Here is a 20308-nt window from a genome sequence, read left to right on the forward strand (position 1 = left end):
GGCTCCAGCCACACTTTGCAGTGGCTGTGACAAGACGTGTTATGCTCTGCAATAAAAAAAAAAACAACATTGGTACAACCAGTGTTCGAACTACGCCGATATTTTCGGGGGGTCCCTTTATTCCCTTGGGGGGGGGGGGGTGTGTGCTTGCGCTTGTCTCAGAGCGTGGCTCTCCATCGCGCGCTCACTTCGGATATGCAAATGCTTCCCGTTACACACGATTGCTATGTCAATAAACATCATTTTGCCAATATTTTAGAGACCCCCCAACATTTCCCAAATCATGTTTTCAAGGGATCTCATGTCTGTTTCAGGGGATCTCGGATCCCCCGAGTAACCCCGTAGTTCGAATGGTGAGCAAGCCCATTCACTTTTTTATGCTGATAAGAGAATTACAATGGTTTTTTCATGTGACAAAAATGTGCGATTAAATTGCGATTAATCGCGAGTTAACTATGACAGTCGCGACATTAATCGCGATTAAATATTTTAATCGCTTGACAGCACTAGTATATTTATCTTAGGGTGTATTCAGACCAGGATAGTTCGATAGTTCACTTGCTTTGGTCCGAACCAAATGTGTTTTTTTTTTTTTTTTTTCCCCATTTTGGTGCGGTTCGCTTTCACACTGTACATTTTAGTAAGCGGACCAAAATCTGTCAACAAAGCCACGCGCCCTGAGGTCGTTCAGCTATTGGTCAGAGACGACACGCGCACAAAGCGTTAAGTTCAAAAGTAGTCATGGAGGCTTTCCGTGCTGTTATTCTTTTTAATGTCATCAAAGCTATATGTTTTTTCCAGTTTTTACTGTTTTCACAATTGTGCGATTACTATGCTGTTGTACAAGTAATTTATCAACGACGACAACAAAGGGCAAGGCGGCTACGGAGGATAGCGCTGATGAGCGCACATCATGTTGTGACAGTTCTGGCTCTTCACGCAATAGATGAATTTCTTTTTTGCGTCGCTAGTACCGCCACTTTTTGAAAGAATGTCCCTGATTTTAATGTAGATCTGACGGAGTTTCTTCACTTTTAGCCGACGTTGTTCTGGGGAGCGCGTGAACCCCTTCTTCATTTTCTCACTGAATACGGCAAACGCGTCGGCATTTTTGTGTGTTCTCTCCAAAAGCTCAGATATGTGGACATCTGCCCATATATCCACAAGGGTACGCGTTTCTTCCTCGGCCCACGTTTGCCCCCTACTCATTTTTTGTACTCTGTAGTCTAGCCTACCACTGGTCTGAATGACTGAATGACTGTTGTAAGGTTCCCTTGACAACCGAAACAGTGTTTGCACTTTGCGGTGGAGTGTCAAGACTCTGTTTCCCATAATGCTCGACAAACGACGGAAGCTCTCGAGGTACAAAAAAGCAAAACTGTCGGATTAGGTCCGGTCTGCTTTCACACCTCCAAAAGATCCGCACCAGGGTTCCTTTGGTTGGTCCGGACCGAGTCCGACCTTGCAGCTCGGTCTCGGTCTGCTTGTTTGGTCCGGACCAGAGTTCGGTGGTTTGTATTCAGACCAACCCAAAAGGTCCGGACCAAGGGAAATTTGGTTCGCTTGGTCTGGACCAAACAACGTAGGTGTGAATACGCCATTAAATTCAGTTTTTACTGCGAAGACTTTTTGTCATGAATTTAAGTGAAATACCCTTAAAATGAAAAAAATAAAAATGACTTGAATGGCTAAATGTAAAAGTACAATCTTGTTATAAGAACTATTTTGATTTAATCAGATCTCGCGTAATAAGTTCCCCAATCTTATTTTGGAATTATTTCATCTAAAAACAGGTTAGATTTTTCATCTTACTTTAAGAAATCTTTTTCAAATTTGACTAGTTCCTTTGGCAGATTTTTTTCACCTGATTCAAGCAAATATGCTTTGTTTTAATCTTTTTCTTATATTTGAAAGGCCATTTTTTGCAGTGTAAGTGGACAAGCCATGTGTGGTGGGGGTGGTTATTTATCTGTTTGTTTTGTTTATTAATCCCCCCCCCCCAAAAAAAAAAAAAATGGTCCACATCAGCAAGCTGGCTTAATTGGTCAAGATTTCGGATTGTGCCAAACTCCAGATTGAACTCGATTAACAGGATCAAAGCATTTTAGCAGATTTCCATCCAGTTTGGATTATTTTGTGATTCCTGTTATCAGAGCTGTAGACTCGAAACGCGCCATCCTGTCAGTAGCATAACCTAATGTACTCAGCGTTTAGAGTGATTAGTCATCTCCTCAAGGTGCGAAGAGTGCTGCCTCTGCGAAATGTAAACGACTTACTGGCCTGAAGTGTCAGTCTGGCGTGTTCGATGAAGCAGGAACTCAAACGATTCATGATGTTAAAACGCAATCCAAACGGATCACCATGCACAGTTCTCAGTTTTGATTCCTGAGAGTCGTCATGATGTGGAGTCCATGGTTTTGCAGCTAAAGCTGAAATAAAATCAACATCAGTGATTTTTATATTGTGAAGCTGTTGCTCATGCCTAGCGCCAATTGAGGTTTTTCACCCATGTGACCAAGTCATGTGATGCATCGTTAGGCTGCCATTTTGGACGTCACGGCTCGAATCAGTTTGAATGCGAGGAAGGCGACAAACGAAAAACAGATTAAAGAAAAATGAGCGAGATGCAGAAAACACCTTCACTATCCAGCGATGTAGGGCATTTACAGGGCGAGCAGAGGGAGAGGTATTTGCAAAAATTGAGGTTAGCAGGCTTAGAGAACGACGTTTACCTGCTTCCACCAGGATTGTTCACTGACGTACGGAAGTACACGAAGCCCTCGTCTTTACCTGACTTCGGCCCACATGATCTGTATACCTATGTCGTTAAAAACCCATCGCCATACACAGGTATTGATCTGAAAGCGTATAGGAGTTTGGATGCCTACAAATATTTTGTGTCAGGCTGGGTAACATGCCTACATCAGCGGGTCGTCCCTGGAGCCGGTGGTCGCCATCTGATTACAGCTAAGGTTTGTTCACATTTTCATTTACTTTCGGTCCTCAGGATAAACAAAATGTTATTAAATGTCATTGAAATAACTTCTTAGTCTGTTGAGACATGGCCCGTTATAAATTTGCTGTTACCAGGCAATGACCAAGAACTGTATTATTAGGGTCAGTGTCTGTGTTGTAGCAGTGTACTAGCAGCTAGCTGTTAGCACTAGCTAATAGGGCTGCACAATTAATCGAATTTAATCGAAAATCACGATTTTGGCTGCCACGATTAAATTAAATGAAAATCGCGATTTATTTCCATTTAAAATGCGAGCTCTGCTGTATATCTGATCAAGCACTTTTTGACCAATACTCCGCCAAACCATTAGGGGGCGAACCGACGCATGTAAGGTTTCATTACTCCGCCTAAATAAGCAAGCAAGCCAAGTGCAGTGTTGCCAGATTGGGCGGTTTTAAGTCCATTTTGGCGGGTTTTGAACATATTTTGGGCTGGAAAACGTCAGCAGCATCTGGCAACACTGGCCAAGTGCGCAGAGCTTCAGTGCAGCGGTATCTTCTTCAAGGGGTGATAGCGTGAGAGTAGGTAGCAGATTGACCAGTTTACTGTAATTATGTTGACTAGCAGATTGACTAGTTTACTGTAATTATGATCTGGCAGCTATTTACACCGGATCCAGTGTAAATAGCTGCCGGAGCATGTTCCAGCTTGCTCCCCCTCAAATTAAGCAGCGCGCTCCGGCTTGCTCCGGGAGCAAGCTGGAGTGCGCTGCTTAATTTGAGGGGGAGCAAGCTGGAGCGCGCTCCGGAACCTTGGCCCAACGCGGAACCTTGGCCCAACGCGGCTGAGTTGGGCTGAGTCGAGCTGAGCGGGGCTGTTGGCGTTGCATTTCGACTACAATCGCGCTGAACCGTGCTGGCTGGAAGTGGGTGGACACATTGGGTGGAGTTAGCGAAAGTGGGTGGACGTCAGGTGATGTCGTTAGGCGGCGCAAACAGTGACATCAGTGATCTTTCAAGCGGTAGTCTCACGACCCGGATAGTAAACAATAAACATGGAGGACATGGAGTCGTTAGTGTTGCTGGTCTTGGTGCTGTGGCTTGTTGTCGCCGACAACGCCAACAGATACTGGCAAGAGCGTATAGATGAGGCGAGGCGCATAAGGCTTCATTCTTCTTCTTCTGGGTTTACGGTGTTTACAGATCCCAGCGTGCTCGCGGGGCGTCTGTGGGCATGTGAGGACACTCCTCCTCACCAATCAGTGCACAGGGGAGTGTCTCCTCACGCCCCCAGCCTCACTCAGCTCGGTTTGGCTCGCTTCAGCCCCACTCCAAAACCGTGTGAGTTTTGGGGTCTGAGCAGGGCTGAAGCGAGCTGAGTCGTGCTGTTCTGAGGTAGTCGAAACGCGAGCCGTGTCGGGCTGAAGCGAGCTGAAGTGAGCTGAAAAAGGGTAGTGGAAAAGGGCCATATTTTATATTTTTAATAAGGTCCCACCTTTTAAAGGTTTTAAACTTTTGAAAGTGTATTGATGTGAACAAACTTAATGTATTTATTTGATTGTTGGTTTTGAATACAAGTTAAACTTATTACCTGTATTTGCCATGAAATAGCCACAGCTGCTTAACTGGCAATAAACGAAAACAAACAACTCACATTCACACCTACGGTCAATTTAGAGTCACCAGTTAACCTAACCTGCATGTCTTTGGACTGTGGGGGAAACCGGAGCACCCGGAGGAAACCCACGCGGACACGGGGAGAACATGCAAACTCCACACAGAAAGGCCCTCGCCGGCCACGGGGCTCGAACCCAGGACCTTCTTGCTGTGAGGCGACAGCGCTAACCACTACACCACCATGCCGCCCTGAGATATCTCATCTTTTTATAATTAAGAAATTATGCAGTAACATGATGTGTGACCAATGTGTGTGTATTTTTATTTATTTATTTAAAACCCCGGTGAATTATAGAGTGGGATCTCTGGTTGAACACTGCAGTCGCATTTGATGCATAATTAATAATAGAATGAGGCTGATATTGATATTTGACATTTTCCAGGATGCACTTTTGCATCATGATGCAGTCACTGTCATAACACCCTCTAGTCATTTTTGCAGTAACTTTTTTTTTTTTTTTTTTTCTTATTGTCATTTTATAGTGGATGCAGTCCATTTCCTTCAGTTAAGGTAAAATTGATAAAATAAGGCAGAATATTTCTCATAATATATCTCGGTTGCAAAAAATTGAAAAACTGCAATCACTAATGACACAGACAGATAACTTTAACACAATGTCAGAATTTTGTTTAATTGATTATGAGACTCTTGAAAAAACTGGACAAAATCTCAGTTCTTCAACATCTGAACTGGACATTCTGCCCACCAACTTTAAGTCTGTTCTTCATCTTATAATTACAGATGTGCTTCAAATTATAAATACATCCTTGGAGACTGGCGTTGTTCCTGTGTCCCTAAAAAAAAAAAGCTGTTGTAAAGCCCCTTCTTAAAAAAAATAATCTGGATCCTTCAGTGTTAAATAACTACAGGCCAATATCAAATCTACCATTCATCGGGAAAATCCTGGAAAAAATTGTCTTCAATCAATTAACTGCCTTCTTGATATCAAACAGCCGTTTTGATAATTTTCAGTCAGGATTTCGTGCCAATCATAGCACTGAAACAGCGCTGATTAAAGTTATAAATGACATGCGTCTTAATACTGATGCAGGCAAAACATCGGTCCTGGTATTACTGGACCTCAGTGCAGCTTTTGATACTGTTGATCACAACATACTGCTATATCGACTTGAACACTGGGTTGGATTGACTGGTAAAGTTATAAATTGGTTAAAATCATACTTAAAAGATAGAAGCTTCTTTGTTACCCTGGGAAATTGTTCCTCAACGTCAATGCCCTTGACCTGTGGTGTCCCCCAGGGGTCGATTCTTGGACCATTACTTTTCAACCTTTATATGCTCCCACTTGGGCAAATTATCAATAAAAATTCAATTTTGTATCACTGCTATGCAGATGATACCCAAATTTATTTTGCTCTATCACCTAATGACTATGCCCCCCTTGAATGTCTCTACCAGTGCATCGATCAAATCAGTAGCTGGAGGTCACAAAATTTTCTTCAGTTGAACACAGATAAAACAGAAGTAATTCTATTTGGAAAAAAAGACGAAAGACTCAGGATTACCACTATTCTTGACACAAAAGGGATTAAAACTAAAGAAATGGTTAAAAATCTTGGTGTTTTCATTGACAGCGAGCTAAACTTTGACAGTCACATGAAAGCAATCACTAAAACGGCATTTTATCACCTAAAAAACATTTCCAAACTAAGAGGACTTGTGTCAAAAAATGATCTGGAAAAACTAATACATGCCTTCATCTCTAGTAGGGTTGATTACTGCAATGGCCTTTTCACAGGCCTGCCAAAAAAGACCATCAAACGACTTCAGCTGGTTCAAAATGCAGCGGCGAGGGTTCTCACACGAACAAAAAGAACAGAGCACATTACTCCAATTCTAAGGTCCCTTCACTGGCTTCCAGTAAGCTACAGAATTGACTTTAAAGCATTGCTGCTGGTGTACAAATCTCTAAATGGTACAGAGCCCAATTACCTCTCTGATATGTTGCAGCGGCCTAACCCAATCAGATCTACCAGATCAAAACAGAAAAATTTACTATTAAAACCAGTTGTTAAAACAAAGTGTGGTGAAGCAGCTTTTAGCTACTATGCAGTACAGCTATGGAACCAACTGCCAGAGGACATCAAAAATGCTCCTGCTGTTGGCAGCTTCAAATCTAGGTTAAAGACCAAGCTGTTTTCAGATGCTTTCTGTTAAATAATTAATATTTTTACATTTTTTATAATCTTTACTTTCTCTGCATGTTTTAAATTTACTTTAATTTTATTCTATTTTATTCCGCTGGTTTCTTTCTCTTTTTCTCCTTTTTTTCTTTTTGGCATTTTATTATTTTATTTCTACTATTGTTTAATTCTTATTATTTTCTTTTAATTCTTTTAATTCTTTTAATTAATTGTTTTAGATTAAAAATAAAATTATTTTATGTAATTTTATCTCTCTATTGTTTACTGTTTTTGTTTTTGCTTCTGTAAAGCACATTGAACTGCCATTGTGTATGAAATGTGCTATATAAATAAACTTGCCTTGCCTTCAGTTTCTGACGGTACCTTTAGCAGAGTAACACCATGATGTAGTTTATCACATGAACCATGGATTAACTGTGACAACCAGAATAAGCTTGAGTGTCCAAATACTTGGTCTAATTAGGAGCTGTATAGAATTGCTTATGATGGCTATGAAATAAATGCCAGTTGCTTTGACGTGCTGTTTTTCTCATGCAGCGATGTTAAAGGAACAGTCCACCGTACTTCCATAATGAAATATGCTCTTATCTGAATCGAGACGAGCTGCTCCGTACCTCTCCGAGCTTTGCGCGACCTCCCAGTCAGTCAGACGCGCTGTCACTCCTGTTAGCAATGTAGCTAGGCTCAGTATGGCCAATGGTATTTTTTGGGGCTGTAGTTAGATGCGACCAAACTCTTCCGCGTTTTTCCTGTTTACATAGGTTTATATGACCAGTGATATGAAACAAGTTCAGTTACACAAATTGAAACGTAGCGATTTTCTATGCTATGGAAAGTGCGCACTATAATGACAGGCGTACTAACACCTTCTGCACGCTTCGGCAGCACATTGATATCTGAGCTCCGTATCAATGCGCTGCCGAAGCGCGCAGAAGGTGTTAGTACAGTACGCCTGTCATTATAGTGCGCACTTTCCATAGCATAGAAAATCGCTACGTTTCAATTTGTGTAACTGAACTTGTTTCATATCACTGGTCATATAAACCTATGTAAACAGGAAAAACGCGGAAGAGTTTGGTCGCATCTAACTACAGCCCCAAAAAATACCATTGGCCATACTGAGCCTAGCTACATTGCTAACAGGAGTGACAGCGCGTCTGACTGCGTCTGACTAACTGGGAGGTCGCGCAAAGCTCGGAGAGGTACGGAGCAGCTCGTCTCAATTCAGGTAAGAGCATATTTCATTATGGAAATACGGTGGACTGTTCCTTTAAGTATGGCTTCAGTGCCCAAATACTTTTGGGCCCACCGTATAACTTTTTTTTTTTTAAATACTGTCTACCCCTATTAGTAGAGGAATACTGGTGCTCATCCCTGAGCCCTCTCTCCTCATCTCCTCTATCACCGTTCACTCGCTCTGGCCTAATTGGGTTCTTCTTAAGCTGCTTAAAGTCTGCCCATATTTGAGCGTCTTTCTCCATCCCAGTCTCCAGACACTCCTCCTCCTACGCAGTCACTCCTAATCACACAGAGTGCTAATGAAGCTGCGGGTTTCTTCGTGTTGTACGTTAACATTGTGTTCTGTTGCAGTCTGTTTATTCTTCTTGTGATTTGTTACTAACGGCCTACTTTCTTGTCTCGTTTTAGTGGTAACCATGGGCCACGGTGTGGGCTGAGGATCCGGAGGGCTTTACACACACACACACACTTATTGTAAGTAACCTGAGAACACACCCAGCATGAGGTTTAAAAACCTTGCATGTGTCATGATGCAATCCTCCCTGTGCTCACACTCGCCAGCAACATTGCAAAAGACTTTATGGAAATAAGAGAAAATGTTTCTTAAATTGGCGCACGTTGAGCATAATGCAGTTTGAATGAGCCTGTGTTTTAATTATGTTTGCTTGGCAAAGTTGTTGTGAGTCTTATTATTATTCTGTCATTCAACACTTCTTCAGATTGGGTGGTTGTTGTTCTGTAGGCAGGACTTTGGGGTGCTTTTATTTTTAGTCAGAAGTTCATGCATCCAAACTGTCGGAGCTACAGATATGAAACCTGATCGTTATGTAGTACACGGAGAATCCAGCAACAGCCGAGCAATAAACAACTGGGTTAGCATAGCAAGCGCCCAGTAACACCCGAGCAGCCACCTGGCATAGCATTGCAGCTACCTGGGTTAGCATAGCAACCACCTAGCAGCAGCAAGGCAGGCGACTGGGTTAGTGTAGGAACCACTTAACACCCTCACAACCAGCTGGGTTGGCATAACGGCACCCTAGTAACCATCTGGAATACCATAGCAACAACCTCGCAGCCACCTTGACATAGCATTGCAGTTACCTAGCAGCAACCTAGCGATCACTGGTTTAGTGTAGTAACCACTTAGCAATATACTAGGAGCTAGATGGGTTGGCATAGCAACACCCTACCAACCACCTGGAATACCATAGCAACCACCTGGCAGCAGCAAGGCAGGCGACTGGGTTAGTGTAGGAACCACTTAACACCCTCACAACCAGCTGGGTTGGCATAACGGCACCCTAGTAACAATCTGGAATACCATAGCAACAACCTCGCAGCCACCTTGGCATAACATTGCAGTTACCTAACAACCAACTGGTTTAGTGTAGTAACCACTTAACAGTATACTAGGAGCTAGATGGGTTGGCATAGCAACATCCTACCAACCACCTGGAATACCATAGCAACCACCTGGCAGCAGCAAGGCAGGCGACTGGGTTAGTGTAGGAACCACTTAACACCCTCACAACCAGCTGGGTTGGCATAATGGCACCCTAGTAACAATCTGGAATACCATAGCAATAACCTCGCAGCCACCTTGGCATAGCATTGCAGTTACCTAGCAACCAACTGGTTTAGTGTAGTAACCACTTAGCAATATACTAGGAGCTAGATGGGTTGGCATAGCAACACCCTACCAACCACCTGGAATACCATAGCAACCACCTGGCAGCAGCAAGGCAGACAACTGGGTTAGTGTAGGAACCACTTAACACCCTCACAACCAGCTGGGTTGGCATAACAGCACCCTAGTAACCACCTGCAATATCATAGCAACAACCTCGTAGCCACCTTGGCATAGCATTGGAGTTACCTAGCAACCAACTGGTTTAGTGTAGTAACCACTTAGCAGTATACTAGGAGCTAGATGGGTTGGCATAGCAACACCCTACCAACCACCTGGAATACCATAGCAACCACCTGGCAGCAGCAAGGCAGACAACTGGGTTAGTGTAGGAACCACTTAACACCCTCACAACCAGCTGGGTTGGCATAACAGCACCCTAGTAACCATCTGGAATACCATAGCAACAATCTCGCAGCCACCTTGGCATAGAAAGAAAGAAAAGAAAGCACAACTTTATTCATCACACACTTGTGAAATTCCTCTCTGCATTTAACCCATCTGAAGCAGTGAATACACACACACGTGAGCAATGAGCGCACACACATACCCAGAGCAGTGGGCAGCCATGCTAACAGCACCCGGGGAGCAGTGTGGAGTTAGGTGCCTCACTCAAGGGCACCTCAGCCCAAGGCCGTCCCATATTAACCTAACCGCATGTCTTTGGACTGTGGGGGAAACCCACACAGACACGGGGAGAACATGCAAACTCCACACAGAAAGGCCCTCGCCGGCCACTGGGTTCGAACCCAGAACCTTCTTGCTGTGAGGCGACAGCGCTAACCACTACACCACCTTACCTAGCAACCAACTGGGTTAGTGGAGTAACCATTTAGAAATACACTAAGAACCACCTAGGCATAGCAACACCCTACCAACCACCTGGAATACCATAGCAACCACCTAGCAACAAAGAGCTTGATGAGCTATAGTGGATGGATATTAAATGCAGCGATAAATGATCTGTCTCACACACACTTTACAGTGGATATAAAAAGTGTACACACCCCGTTAAAATGAGAGGTTTTTCTGATGTTAAAAAGAGATCACGATAAATAATTTCAAGACTTTTCCCACCTTTAATGTGACCTATAACCTGTACAGTTCAACTGAAAAACAAATCTGTTCAGGGGAAAAACATAAATTTTTTTTTTTTGTACAATAAGCTGGTTGCATAAGTGTGCACACCCTAAAACTAATACTTTGTTGAAGCACCTTTTGATTTAATTACAGCATTCAGTCTTTTTGACTTTTTGGAACGGCCCAGCCAGAGCCCAGACCTAAATCCAATTGAAAATCTGTGGGGTGACCTGAAGAGGGCTGTGCACAAGAGATGCCCTCGCAATCTGACAGATTTGAAGCGCTTTTGCAAGGAAGAGTGGGCAAATATCGCCAAGTCTAGATGTGGCATGCTGATAGACTCCGACCCAAAAAGACTGAATGCTGTAATTAAATCAAAAGGTGCTTCAACAAAGTATTAGTTTAAGGGTGTGCACACTTATGCAACCAGCTTATTGCACGTTTTTTTTTTATTTTTATGTTTTTCCCCCAAACAGATTTGTTTTTCAGTTGAATTGTACAGGTTATAGGTCACATTAAAGGTGGGAAAAGTTTTGAAATTATTGATCGTGGTCGTTTTTTTTTTTTTACACAATTAGAAAAACCTATCATTTTAACAGGGTCTGCACACTTTATATTCACTTTTTTTTAAATAAAAACAAATTATATAATTTTTATTTAAATAAAATGTATACATTTTAAATTAAAAAATATATTTAATTACATATTTTTTTAATGAAATATTTCTTTTCATCGTCACGTTTGATATCCATCTGTCTGCCAATGAGTTCTATTTTCCTACTCTATGTAATTTATTTAGGTGGTGTTTACATTAGTCCGTATCAGCGGATCATCAGATAAATGTTTTTAAAACGATTCGCGTGCACACAGCAACACCAATACACGGATACGCTCGGCTCCGCAGGCATCCTGTGCTCCAAATCACTCCGCCCTGAACAGCGAGTGCCCTCTGGAGGGTGCGCAGTCCGGCCCTGCGCAGCTCACGGAGCGCACGAGCAGTGATTCGGGACAAATAGCAGGAAGTGAAGTCCGCGCCGTTTTTCAGCAGTCGCGTCACATGACCAACGTGACATGACCAACGCCAGCGAATCAGGAAGGTGGATGTCACAGTGACGTTGTCCAATGACGACGTCAGCTAGAGCTCAGCACAGCGTATCCTCGTTCCTCAATGTTTACACAGCACCGGATCAGATACGAACTGGGTTGGATACGTGGGTCCTGGCGGATTCAAGTTGTTCCGCCTGTGGAGTCGTTTCCCGGCGTTTTAATGTGAACGGACAGTGCATCCGCGACGAAAACGAGACGGATACGGTCTAATGTAAACACCACCTTAGTTGAAAGTATCATCATTGGCAGATTGCTGAGGAGTATAATGGTGGTGATCTGTTTTGAAAATGAAATTCCAATGTTATTCATTGGAAAATGTAGAACAGTAACTCTAACAGTGTCGCACTTCGTTACTTATTACATTTGGTTATTTTCCTATAAGAGCCACACCTGTTAGTGTAATATTCCCTTCATAAAAACCAAACCAATCTGAAGCGATGTCCTTGTCTCTCTCGAGTGAGAACGCAGGGTACGGACTGGTGATATGATCTCTTCTGACCTTATGGCGATCAGCTGACCCGTCGTCATCTCTCATGCCGTCGATGTGCTATAAATCTAGTTTTAGTTGCTTGAAAAGACATGGCTTATTAAAATCTCCTTTATCGCCCGTCTTTAAAAACAATCCCATGTACAGCCAGTAATTTTCTGCCTTACCTCCATAAAACGCTTATCTGCTGTCTATCATGAATCCCGTTCATAATGTCGACTTATCCTGCATTTGTCTCTGACTCACTCCCTCTGTCTGTCTGTCTCCAGTGTAATGGCTTTTTTTTTTTTTTTGTGTAACAGTCTCTGAAGTGCAATAGCAAAGCTTCTTTAATTGCAGCTACTTTTCTCTGATTGTAGTGCAGCGCTACTGAATTGTTTTTTTTTTTTTTCTTCTCTCCATGCATAATTGATGTTTGAAATTGTAGGCTTCCACGTCCGTGTATGACATGGCCACGGCCCCATCCAGATCAGACTGTCGCAATAACCACGGAAGGACGTCTCAGCTCCATGCCAATGGTAAGGACAAAAGATTCCTCCATGTAACTGAAACAGGAGGAGTTTTACGAGAACTTCTGCATCAGTTATCACAAGATAAACATTTCCACTCCTTTCCAAAAGATAAGCGATCCACCATACTCTCCACAGATAAAAAGTTTAATCATCTCACTCCAGCACATACCATGAATTATTTAGCAACACCCAGGCTCTGCATTTTGGAGGTGGCTTTCAGCAACGACTTCTTTCATGCAACCCATCCAGGGAATGCATCATCACATACTGGGCTTCATTGTTTCCTGACACCAAACCGAGCAAAAAGAATTCCACTGGATTTACTGAGGTTTTGCTCATTTCTTATTGTCATCACTCTCATGCGCACGTTGTTGAATCGCTTGACGGCCACAAAGCTCAGAGCTGAAAAAGACAGAATAATGACTGAACCGTGGAAAAACTGCCTCTTAAACACTCCGTGCTCTAAATCTTCCAATAAAACAGCTCAGCCATGGTGGAGTGTCTGTTACCATGGACATGCACCAGCTCTTCCTTTTATAGGGTGCCATTACTTATGTCCTAGCTGAAGGGTGAGGGTTGGTTGTTTTTTTTTATTTAAAGTCATTTATATGGAACGATTGAGGTTTACAAAGTTTTATTTAAAGGAGAACTGAAGTCATTTTTAAACTTGCTTTATTTCTTAACGTGTTATTCAATTCGGTTTTAGTAACCTTATATCGTGACTCGTATTGGCAACTAATTACAATTAAACATTATACTTATCGGCCTATTCGGTTTTTAGCCGTTTTGAATGTAGTTCGTTTGGTCGACGGCAGGCGTCGCTTATCCGCGTGATCTTCACGAGACTTGTGCGAGACTTCAAAACGTGACGTGTCAGCCAGGTGTCAGTGCCGCCATTTTGAAAACTGTTTTCCAAACGAAGTATTGCACAAAAACGAGTTTAAATGACGATTACTGCCTACTTTTTCAAACTTTCCTGATTGCTATCAAAACACGCACAACTTCCGGCTTGATTACATCAGCATTCGAAAGAGGGCGCGCGCGTCTTTTGACGACGTTGGCAGATGTTGGTGACTTTGATTTCCGCTGTACGTTTTACTTCCGTCCTACAATGTCTCGCACAGGTCTCAATGAATCTCATTTACGGCCATTGCTTTGACATATGGACTGATATATTACAGAGCATATTTCAAACACTCATAACTTGCTGCAGCAGCGACAAAACAGCCATCAACCATGCATTCCTATATTTAATAAAATGAAAATTTTGATTAAAAAAATTGCCTTCAGTTCTCCTTTTAATTTGTGTGTAATGAGAAACTCTTGACCAATTCTATGATTTGAAGCAGATTATATGGACATTTACACACTCAGGATCTCTTATTGGATAGAGATTGTGAGAGGGCGGGTCGTTCCCCCTCAAAAAAAAGTAACTTTATATTCATGAATACACATTTCTTGTATAAATCAGAGGTGGACAAAGTACCCAACTTCTTTACTTCAGTCAAAGTACAGATCCCACTGGTTAAATGTTGCTCTGATACAAGTGAAAGTTTTCCAGTCAAATTTTTACTCAAGTTAAAGTACTGAAGTACTTGCTTTTAAAATACTTAAGTTCTAAAAGTACATTTTCTGTCAATGCATTGTTGTATTATTGCCACAACGCTTACAAAACCTAACGCCGTTACCAAAGACAGAAATGTGAATTCACAAAATGAACGCATGCTGTGCCATCATGGTGGTTTAACGTTAAGCTAGCTAGCCAGTGAAACGCAACCTGACATGCTAGCAAACTCTTTTCAAACTTGAAATCATATTGGGTAGCTAACGCTACTAGAAAAGAAACATTTCTACATTGTTTATTTGGCAAGATGATGCTAAAACATATTTCTGAAAAGACTTCAGACAAGTTAATGTTATTCATGTTAGCGTAACTCCGTTTTTACATGCTAACTTAGTGTCCAAGTTAACTAGCTATGTGTTAACGTCGGCCGTGGACAAGGCTACGGCAACTTGGCGGGCAAATCCATAGAAAGTCATTTGACTAACCAGACTGCATAGCTATTGCAACGTTATCGCTAGCTCTAAAAGCACAGACAACTTCATTACAAGCTTTCTCTCGGAATAAAACATTTATATACCTCAATATGCTTCTGCAGGTCGGACGGCGAGTTTTTGAGGGCTGTGATTATGGTTTGTTTTTGGAAGACAAAGCAAACCTATTTAAAACGAATCTTTAATCCTTTCTGAAAACTGAAACATGGGTTCTTGCTATAGCCATGGGCGTATGTGCATTCCCCAGAAGAACCGCCTCCTTCCGTTCTGTCATCAACTGATCAAGTTCAGATATTGTTGCTGAGAAATCACTGAACTTGATTTTATCCAGTCTATGGACGTGACGTGACCCTAGTGATTACTGATCGGCTGTCTCCGTGTCAACTGCGGAAAAAACAATCACGTTTTAGAAAAGAAAAGGAAAAAACATCCACTTTCAAAGCTGCTTCAGAGTACCAAGGACCTTGACAGAAATGTAGTGGAGTGAAAAGTACGATATTTGCCTTTCAAATGTAGTGAAGTTCAAGTCATAACCCCCCCCCCAAAAAAAAAAAAAAAATACTCAAAGTCCAGATACTCAGTGTACTTGAGTACAGTACTCAAGTAAGTGTACTTCATTACTGTCCACCTCTGGTATCAATGCACCTGCAAAGGGTTTACAAATTGGTTTGTATTGAGTTTTATAGTGCCAATATTTGCATGCATGTACAAGTATGATGTAAATACATCCTATATGGCCAAAAGTATGTGGACCCCTGACCATCACACCCATATGTGGTTCTGCCACAAAATTGGAATCTCTCAGTTGTACCATGTGTCTTTTGTAAAGCTGGAATAATATTAGGGTGTTTTCACACTTGGTCCCTTTCAGCCATCTAACCGAACTCAGGTCGATGACTCAGCATTTTTTGTGCATATGTGAACACTCCAACCGTACCCAGACCCCTTTAAAGCGAACTGAACTGAGACCACCTCAGGAGGTGGTCTCAGTACGGTTCACTAAAAATCAACGGTACGGTTCGCCTAATCTGCGCATTGTGAACAAAAAGCGCACCGGGTTCACTTTGCCTTTTTCACTGTAGTTTAACCTTCGTTTGCCGTAGTTGGTCACGTGACTGTAGCAGGGAAACTCAACTTCCTTTTGGAACTTACCACAGCCGCTTTACAGTTCTCTGAACTTACTGACTGATGAGTCGGCCACAATTATATATATATATATATATATATATATATATATATATATATATATATATATATATATTTTATTTTCCTTAATCCGCACTATTTTGATCAAAGAATACAGCAGGGCAAGCATGGCAGCAGACATTTTGATTCAAGAGAATTTCCCAGAATTCTGTGCACTGGGGGTCTGAGGGCTCTAGAGGACCTGGTGTGAACAGAAAGAGGACTGAAGGCCTCTATATGCTCGTGCGACAAGGCTTTCGCAGATAGCTTTTCGCAGACAGTTGTAATTTATTGTTGAGCGGGGAGTAATAGGCGTGCGCGATGTTATTCACCGGCACAATGCAAGGGGGCGCGAAGTCGCTAGGAGTAGTTGGTGGGTGTGGTTAGTGGAGTGTTTATTCTCCGGTTACTTTTTTTTTTATAATGACTAGAACTGGAGTCGTATAGATGTACGTACTTCCTCAATCAACCGCTCTTCGTGCTGCTCCATCTTCGCTCGTGTTTTTAAAAATGCCGGTCGTGAAAACAAACCAAACCGGGAAAGTAGGGAAGCGGAAGTGCGTGTACAGCGGATGTAGAGTGGACCAATCAGAGCCCTCTTGTCTGCGGCGCTGTCTGCGAGGCTTCTGCGGTGGTCACAATTTTTGGGAGGTGCGCGCAGAGCGTCTGCGAAGGTGGGGGGGCTACGCAGACACCGTCTGCGACGCTATCTGCGAGGACTGGGTTGTCAGCATAAATTGGCCTTGAGGCCCCATCAAAGCTTAACTGGACCAGAAAGAGAACCCAGTCCTCTTTGTAATAAATTCAGTGTGAACACACAAAGAACTGAGTTCTTTTTCTGTTGGTCCACTTTTTGGTCCACTTAAAGAGGACTGAGTCTGGTTCCTTTAAAGGGGACCAGGTGTGAAAACACCCTTAATTTCCCTTCACTGGAACTTGGAGGTCCAAACCTGTTCTGGCACGACAATGCCCCTGTGCATAAAGCAAGCCCTATGAAGACATGGTGTGCCAAAGTTGGAGTGTAACAACTTGAGCATCCTGCACCGAGCCCTGACCTCAAACCCCCCCGGAAGAGCTTCGAGACGAACTGGAACACCAACTGAACCTCAGACCTCCTCACCCAACATCAGTGTCTGATCTTACTAATGCTCCTGTAGCTGAATGATCACACATCCCTACAGCTATGTGCCAAAATTGAGTGGAAAGCCTTCCCAAAAGAGTGGAGGTTATTATTTATACCCCCACTCCGAAGGAGGGCAGGGATAAGACTGGTTTACCTCTGTACGTCCATCTGAAACACCCTTTTTCTCAGTAGCCACAAATCATCGCCACTTGGTACCAAACTTCAGTTTGAGGTTCTATACCATGTATATCGTTTTCAGGTCTGTCGCACATCAACTTCCTGTTTACCGACTGAATGTATTTACCAAACATATCTGGTGGATTTACAAAATTTTCCTAACACTTTTTTTCTCAGCAACTTACGGAAGCCGCAAGAGGCCCTTCATATAATCTTCTTTTTTTTATTCACCTTGTTATCCCGAGATAACGACATAATTAATTCAGGATCTCGAGAAACCCAACTAATTCGAGATCTCGAGAAAACAAAACAATTATTCCGTGATTTCGAGAAAACAAAACAATTATTTCATGATCTCGAGAAAACAGCTGAGATTTCTAGCAGAGCTGCGCCCCCCTGTGGGTCAGACAACGAAGACTTAGAAATTGGTGGGCCAGTCTTCTGCGGAGGTGCCGCAGACTAATTTTGAAATGATCCCTTATTAAAAGACTTGATGCAATCTCTCCCTGTGTCAACCCCTGATCAAAATACTGCCTTATTAGGTGATCGATTATTCCAGACATTCTAATGACCAAAGTTGCGTCTATACAGAATGAGAAATAGCCCCAGAGTCAGCATATCACAAGTCTCTTGGCGCACCTGAATGAACCATTTCTCAGCTGTTTACTCGAGATCATGAAATAATTTTGTTTTCTCGAGATCACGGAATAATTTTGTTTTCTCGAGATCTTGAATTAGTTGTGTTGTTTTCTCAAGATCCTGAATTATGTCGTTATCTCGGGATAACAAGGTGAATAAAAAAAAGATTATATGAAGGGCCTCTCGCGGCTTCCGTAGCAAATCCAAATCACAGCTGCTTAATATTTGGTACTGAGCTTCAGCTTGGTGTTCTATACCGTGTATACCGTTTTCAGGTCTGTCGCACATCAACTTCCTGTTTACCGACAATGTATTTACGAAACACATTGGGTGGAGTTTGACGCTATTTCAGAATGATGGTTTACCAGGACGCTATTTGAAATCCCTGGAGAGAACACTGCTCTTTACTTAATTGTTTCAGGGTTAATAATTTGTTGACCTCAACGTTCATAAGTGTCCTGTTCCTTCGATGGCTCGCATTCTGATGTAAGCGAGCGCGGGGGGATACGTAAGTGAGCAGTAGCTCACAGTTGGTCTTGTTATAACAGGAAAGGAGGAAAAATCTGGAATGGGATGTTCAACAAGGACACATGGATGTGGTGGTCAGGTTTTCACATAGTTTTGGCCATCATATATTTGAGTACGTCATGTGGATGTGCGAGATTTGATTTCGTGGTGTCCTGGGAAAACCTGTAGAATTCTGGTGCATCTGAATTCATGAAAACAAAGAAAAATGACCAAAACGGAGCTATTCTGTCTCGGACATGTCTAGGTTACGGAAGCCTGTTGCAGTATTTTTCTTAATAGAAAAATGTTAGAATTTTATCATGTGAAGGGTTTTGTCAGGCCACCGCATATGTAGAACGTACACACACGGTGCTGAGCGTAAATGAGTGCACCCCCTTTGAAAAGTAACACTTGAAACAATATCTCAATGAACACAAACAATTTCCAAAATGTTGACAAGACAAAGTTTAATATAACATCTGTTTAACTTATAACGTGAAAGTAAAGTTAATAATATAACTTGGATTACATATTTTTCAGTTTTACTCAAATTAGGGTGGTGCAAAAATGAGTACACCCCACAACAAAAACTACTACATCTAGTACTTTGTATGGCCTCCATGATTTTTAATGACTGCAACAAGTCTTCTAGGCATGGAATGAACAAGTTGGCGACATTTTGCAACATCAATCTTTTTCCATTCTTCAACAATGAGCTCTTTTAGTGACTGGATGCTGGATGGAGAGTGATGCTCAACTTGTCTCTTCAGAATTCCCCATAGGTGTTTGATTGGGTTCAGATCAGGAGACATACTTGGCCACTGAATCACTTTCACCCTGTTCTTCTTCAGAAATCCAACAGCGGCCTGAGATGTGTGTTTAGTCATGTTGGAAAAGTGCACGACGACCAAGGGCACGGAGTGATGGTAGCATCTTCTCTTTCAGTATAGAGCAATACGTCTGTGAATTCATGATGCCCTCAATGAAATGCAGCTCCCCGACATCAGCAGCACTCATGCAGCCCCACATAAGGACACTGCCACCACCATGTTTCACTGTAGGCACCATGCATTTTTCTTTGTATTCCTCACCTTTGCGACGCCATACAGTTTTGAAGCCGTCAGTTCCAAAAACATTTATCTTGGTCTCATCACTCCAGAGTATAGAGTCCCAGTAGTCTTCATCTTTGTTAGCATGGGCCCTGGCAAACTCTAGGCGGGCTTTTTTGTGCCTGGGCTTTAGGAGAGGCTTCTTTCATGGACGGCATCCACGCGTGCCATTCCTCTGCAGCGTACGCCGTATTGTGTCACGGGAAATAGTCACCCCAGTTTGGCTTTCTACTACTTTAGATAACTGCAGTGAACTTGCATGCCGATTTTCTTCAACCCTTCTCATCAGAAGACGCTCCTGTCGAGGTGTTAACTTCCGTGGATGACCTGGACGTCTCTGTGAGATGGTTGCAGTTCCATCTTTCTTAAATTTTTGTGCCACTTTTGCTACAGTATTCTGACTGATAAGTAAAGCTTTGCTGATCTTCTTGTAGCCGTCACCTTTGTGGTGGAAAGAAATTATTTTCTTTGGGGAATTCTGAAGAGACAAGTTGAGCATCACTCTCCATCCAGCATCCAGTCATTAAAAGAGGTCGTTGTTGAAGAATGGAAAAAGACTGATGTTGCAAAATGTCTCCAACTTGTTCATTCCATGCCTAGAAG

The 20308-nt window shown here is 42.5% G+C and overlaps 1 protein-coding gene across 2 annotated transcripts in view; it reads left to right on the forward strand.

Moving 5' to 3' along the window:
* The first annotated feature begins 8443 nt into the window (after positions 1-8443).
* LOC132887113 (NEDD4-like E3 ubiquitin-protein ligase WWP1) overlaps positions 8444-20308 on the forward strand; it is an 84392-nt gene continuing 72527 nt past the window's right edge. For both annotated transcript variants that reach the window (XM_060922496.1, XM_060922497.1), the window contains exons 1-2: positions 8444-8511; positions 12826-12916. In XM_060922496.1, coding sequence (XP_060778479.1) covers positions 12847-12916 — 70 coding nt within the window. In that variant the 5' untranslated portion in view covers positions 8444-8511; positions 12826-12846. The remainder of the gene's footprint in view (positions 8512-12825; positions 12917-20308) is intronic.

This window comes from Neoarius graeffei, chromosome 5 (assembly GCF_027579695.1).
Source record: "Neoarius graeffei isolate fNeoGra1 chromosome 5, fNeoGra1.pri, whole genome shotgun sequence".
NCBI lineage: Eukaryota > Metazoa > Chordata > Actinopteri > Siluriformes > Ariidae > Neoarius > Neoarius graeffei.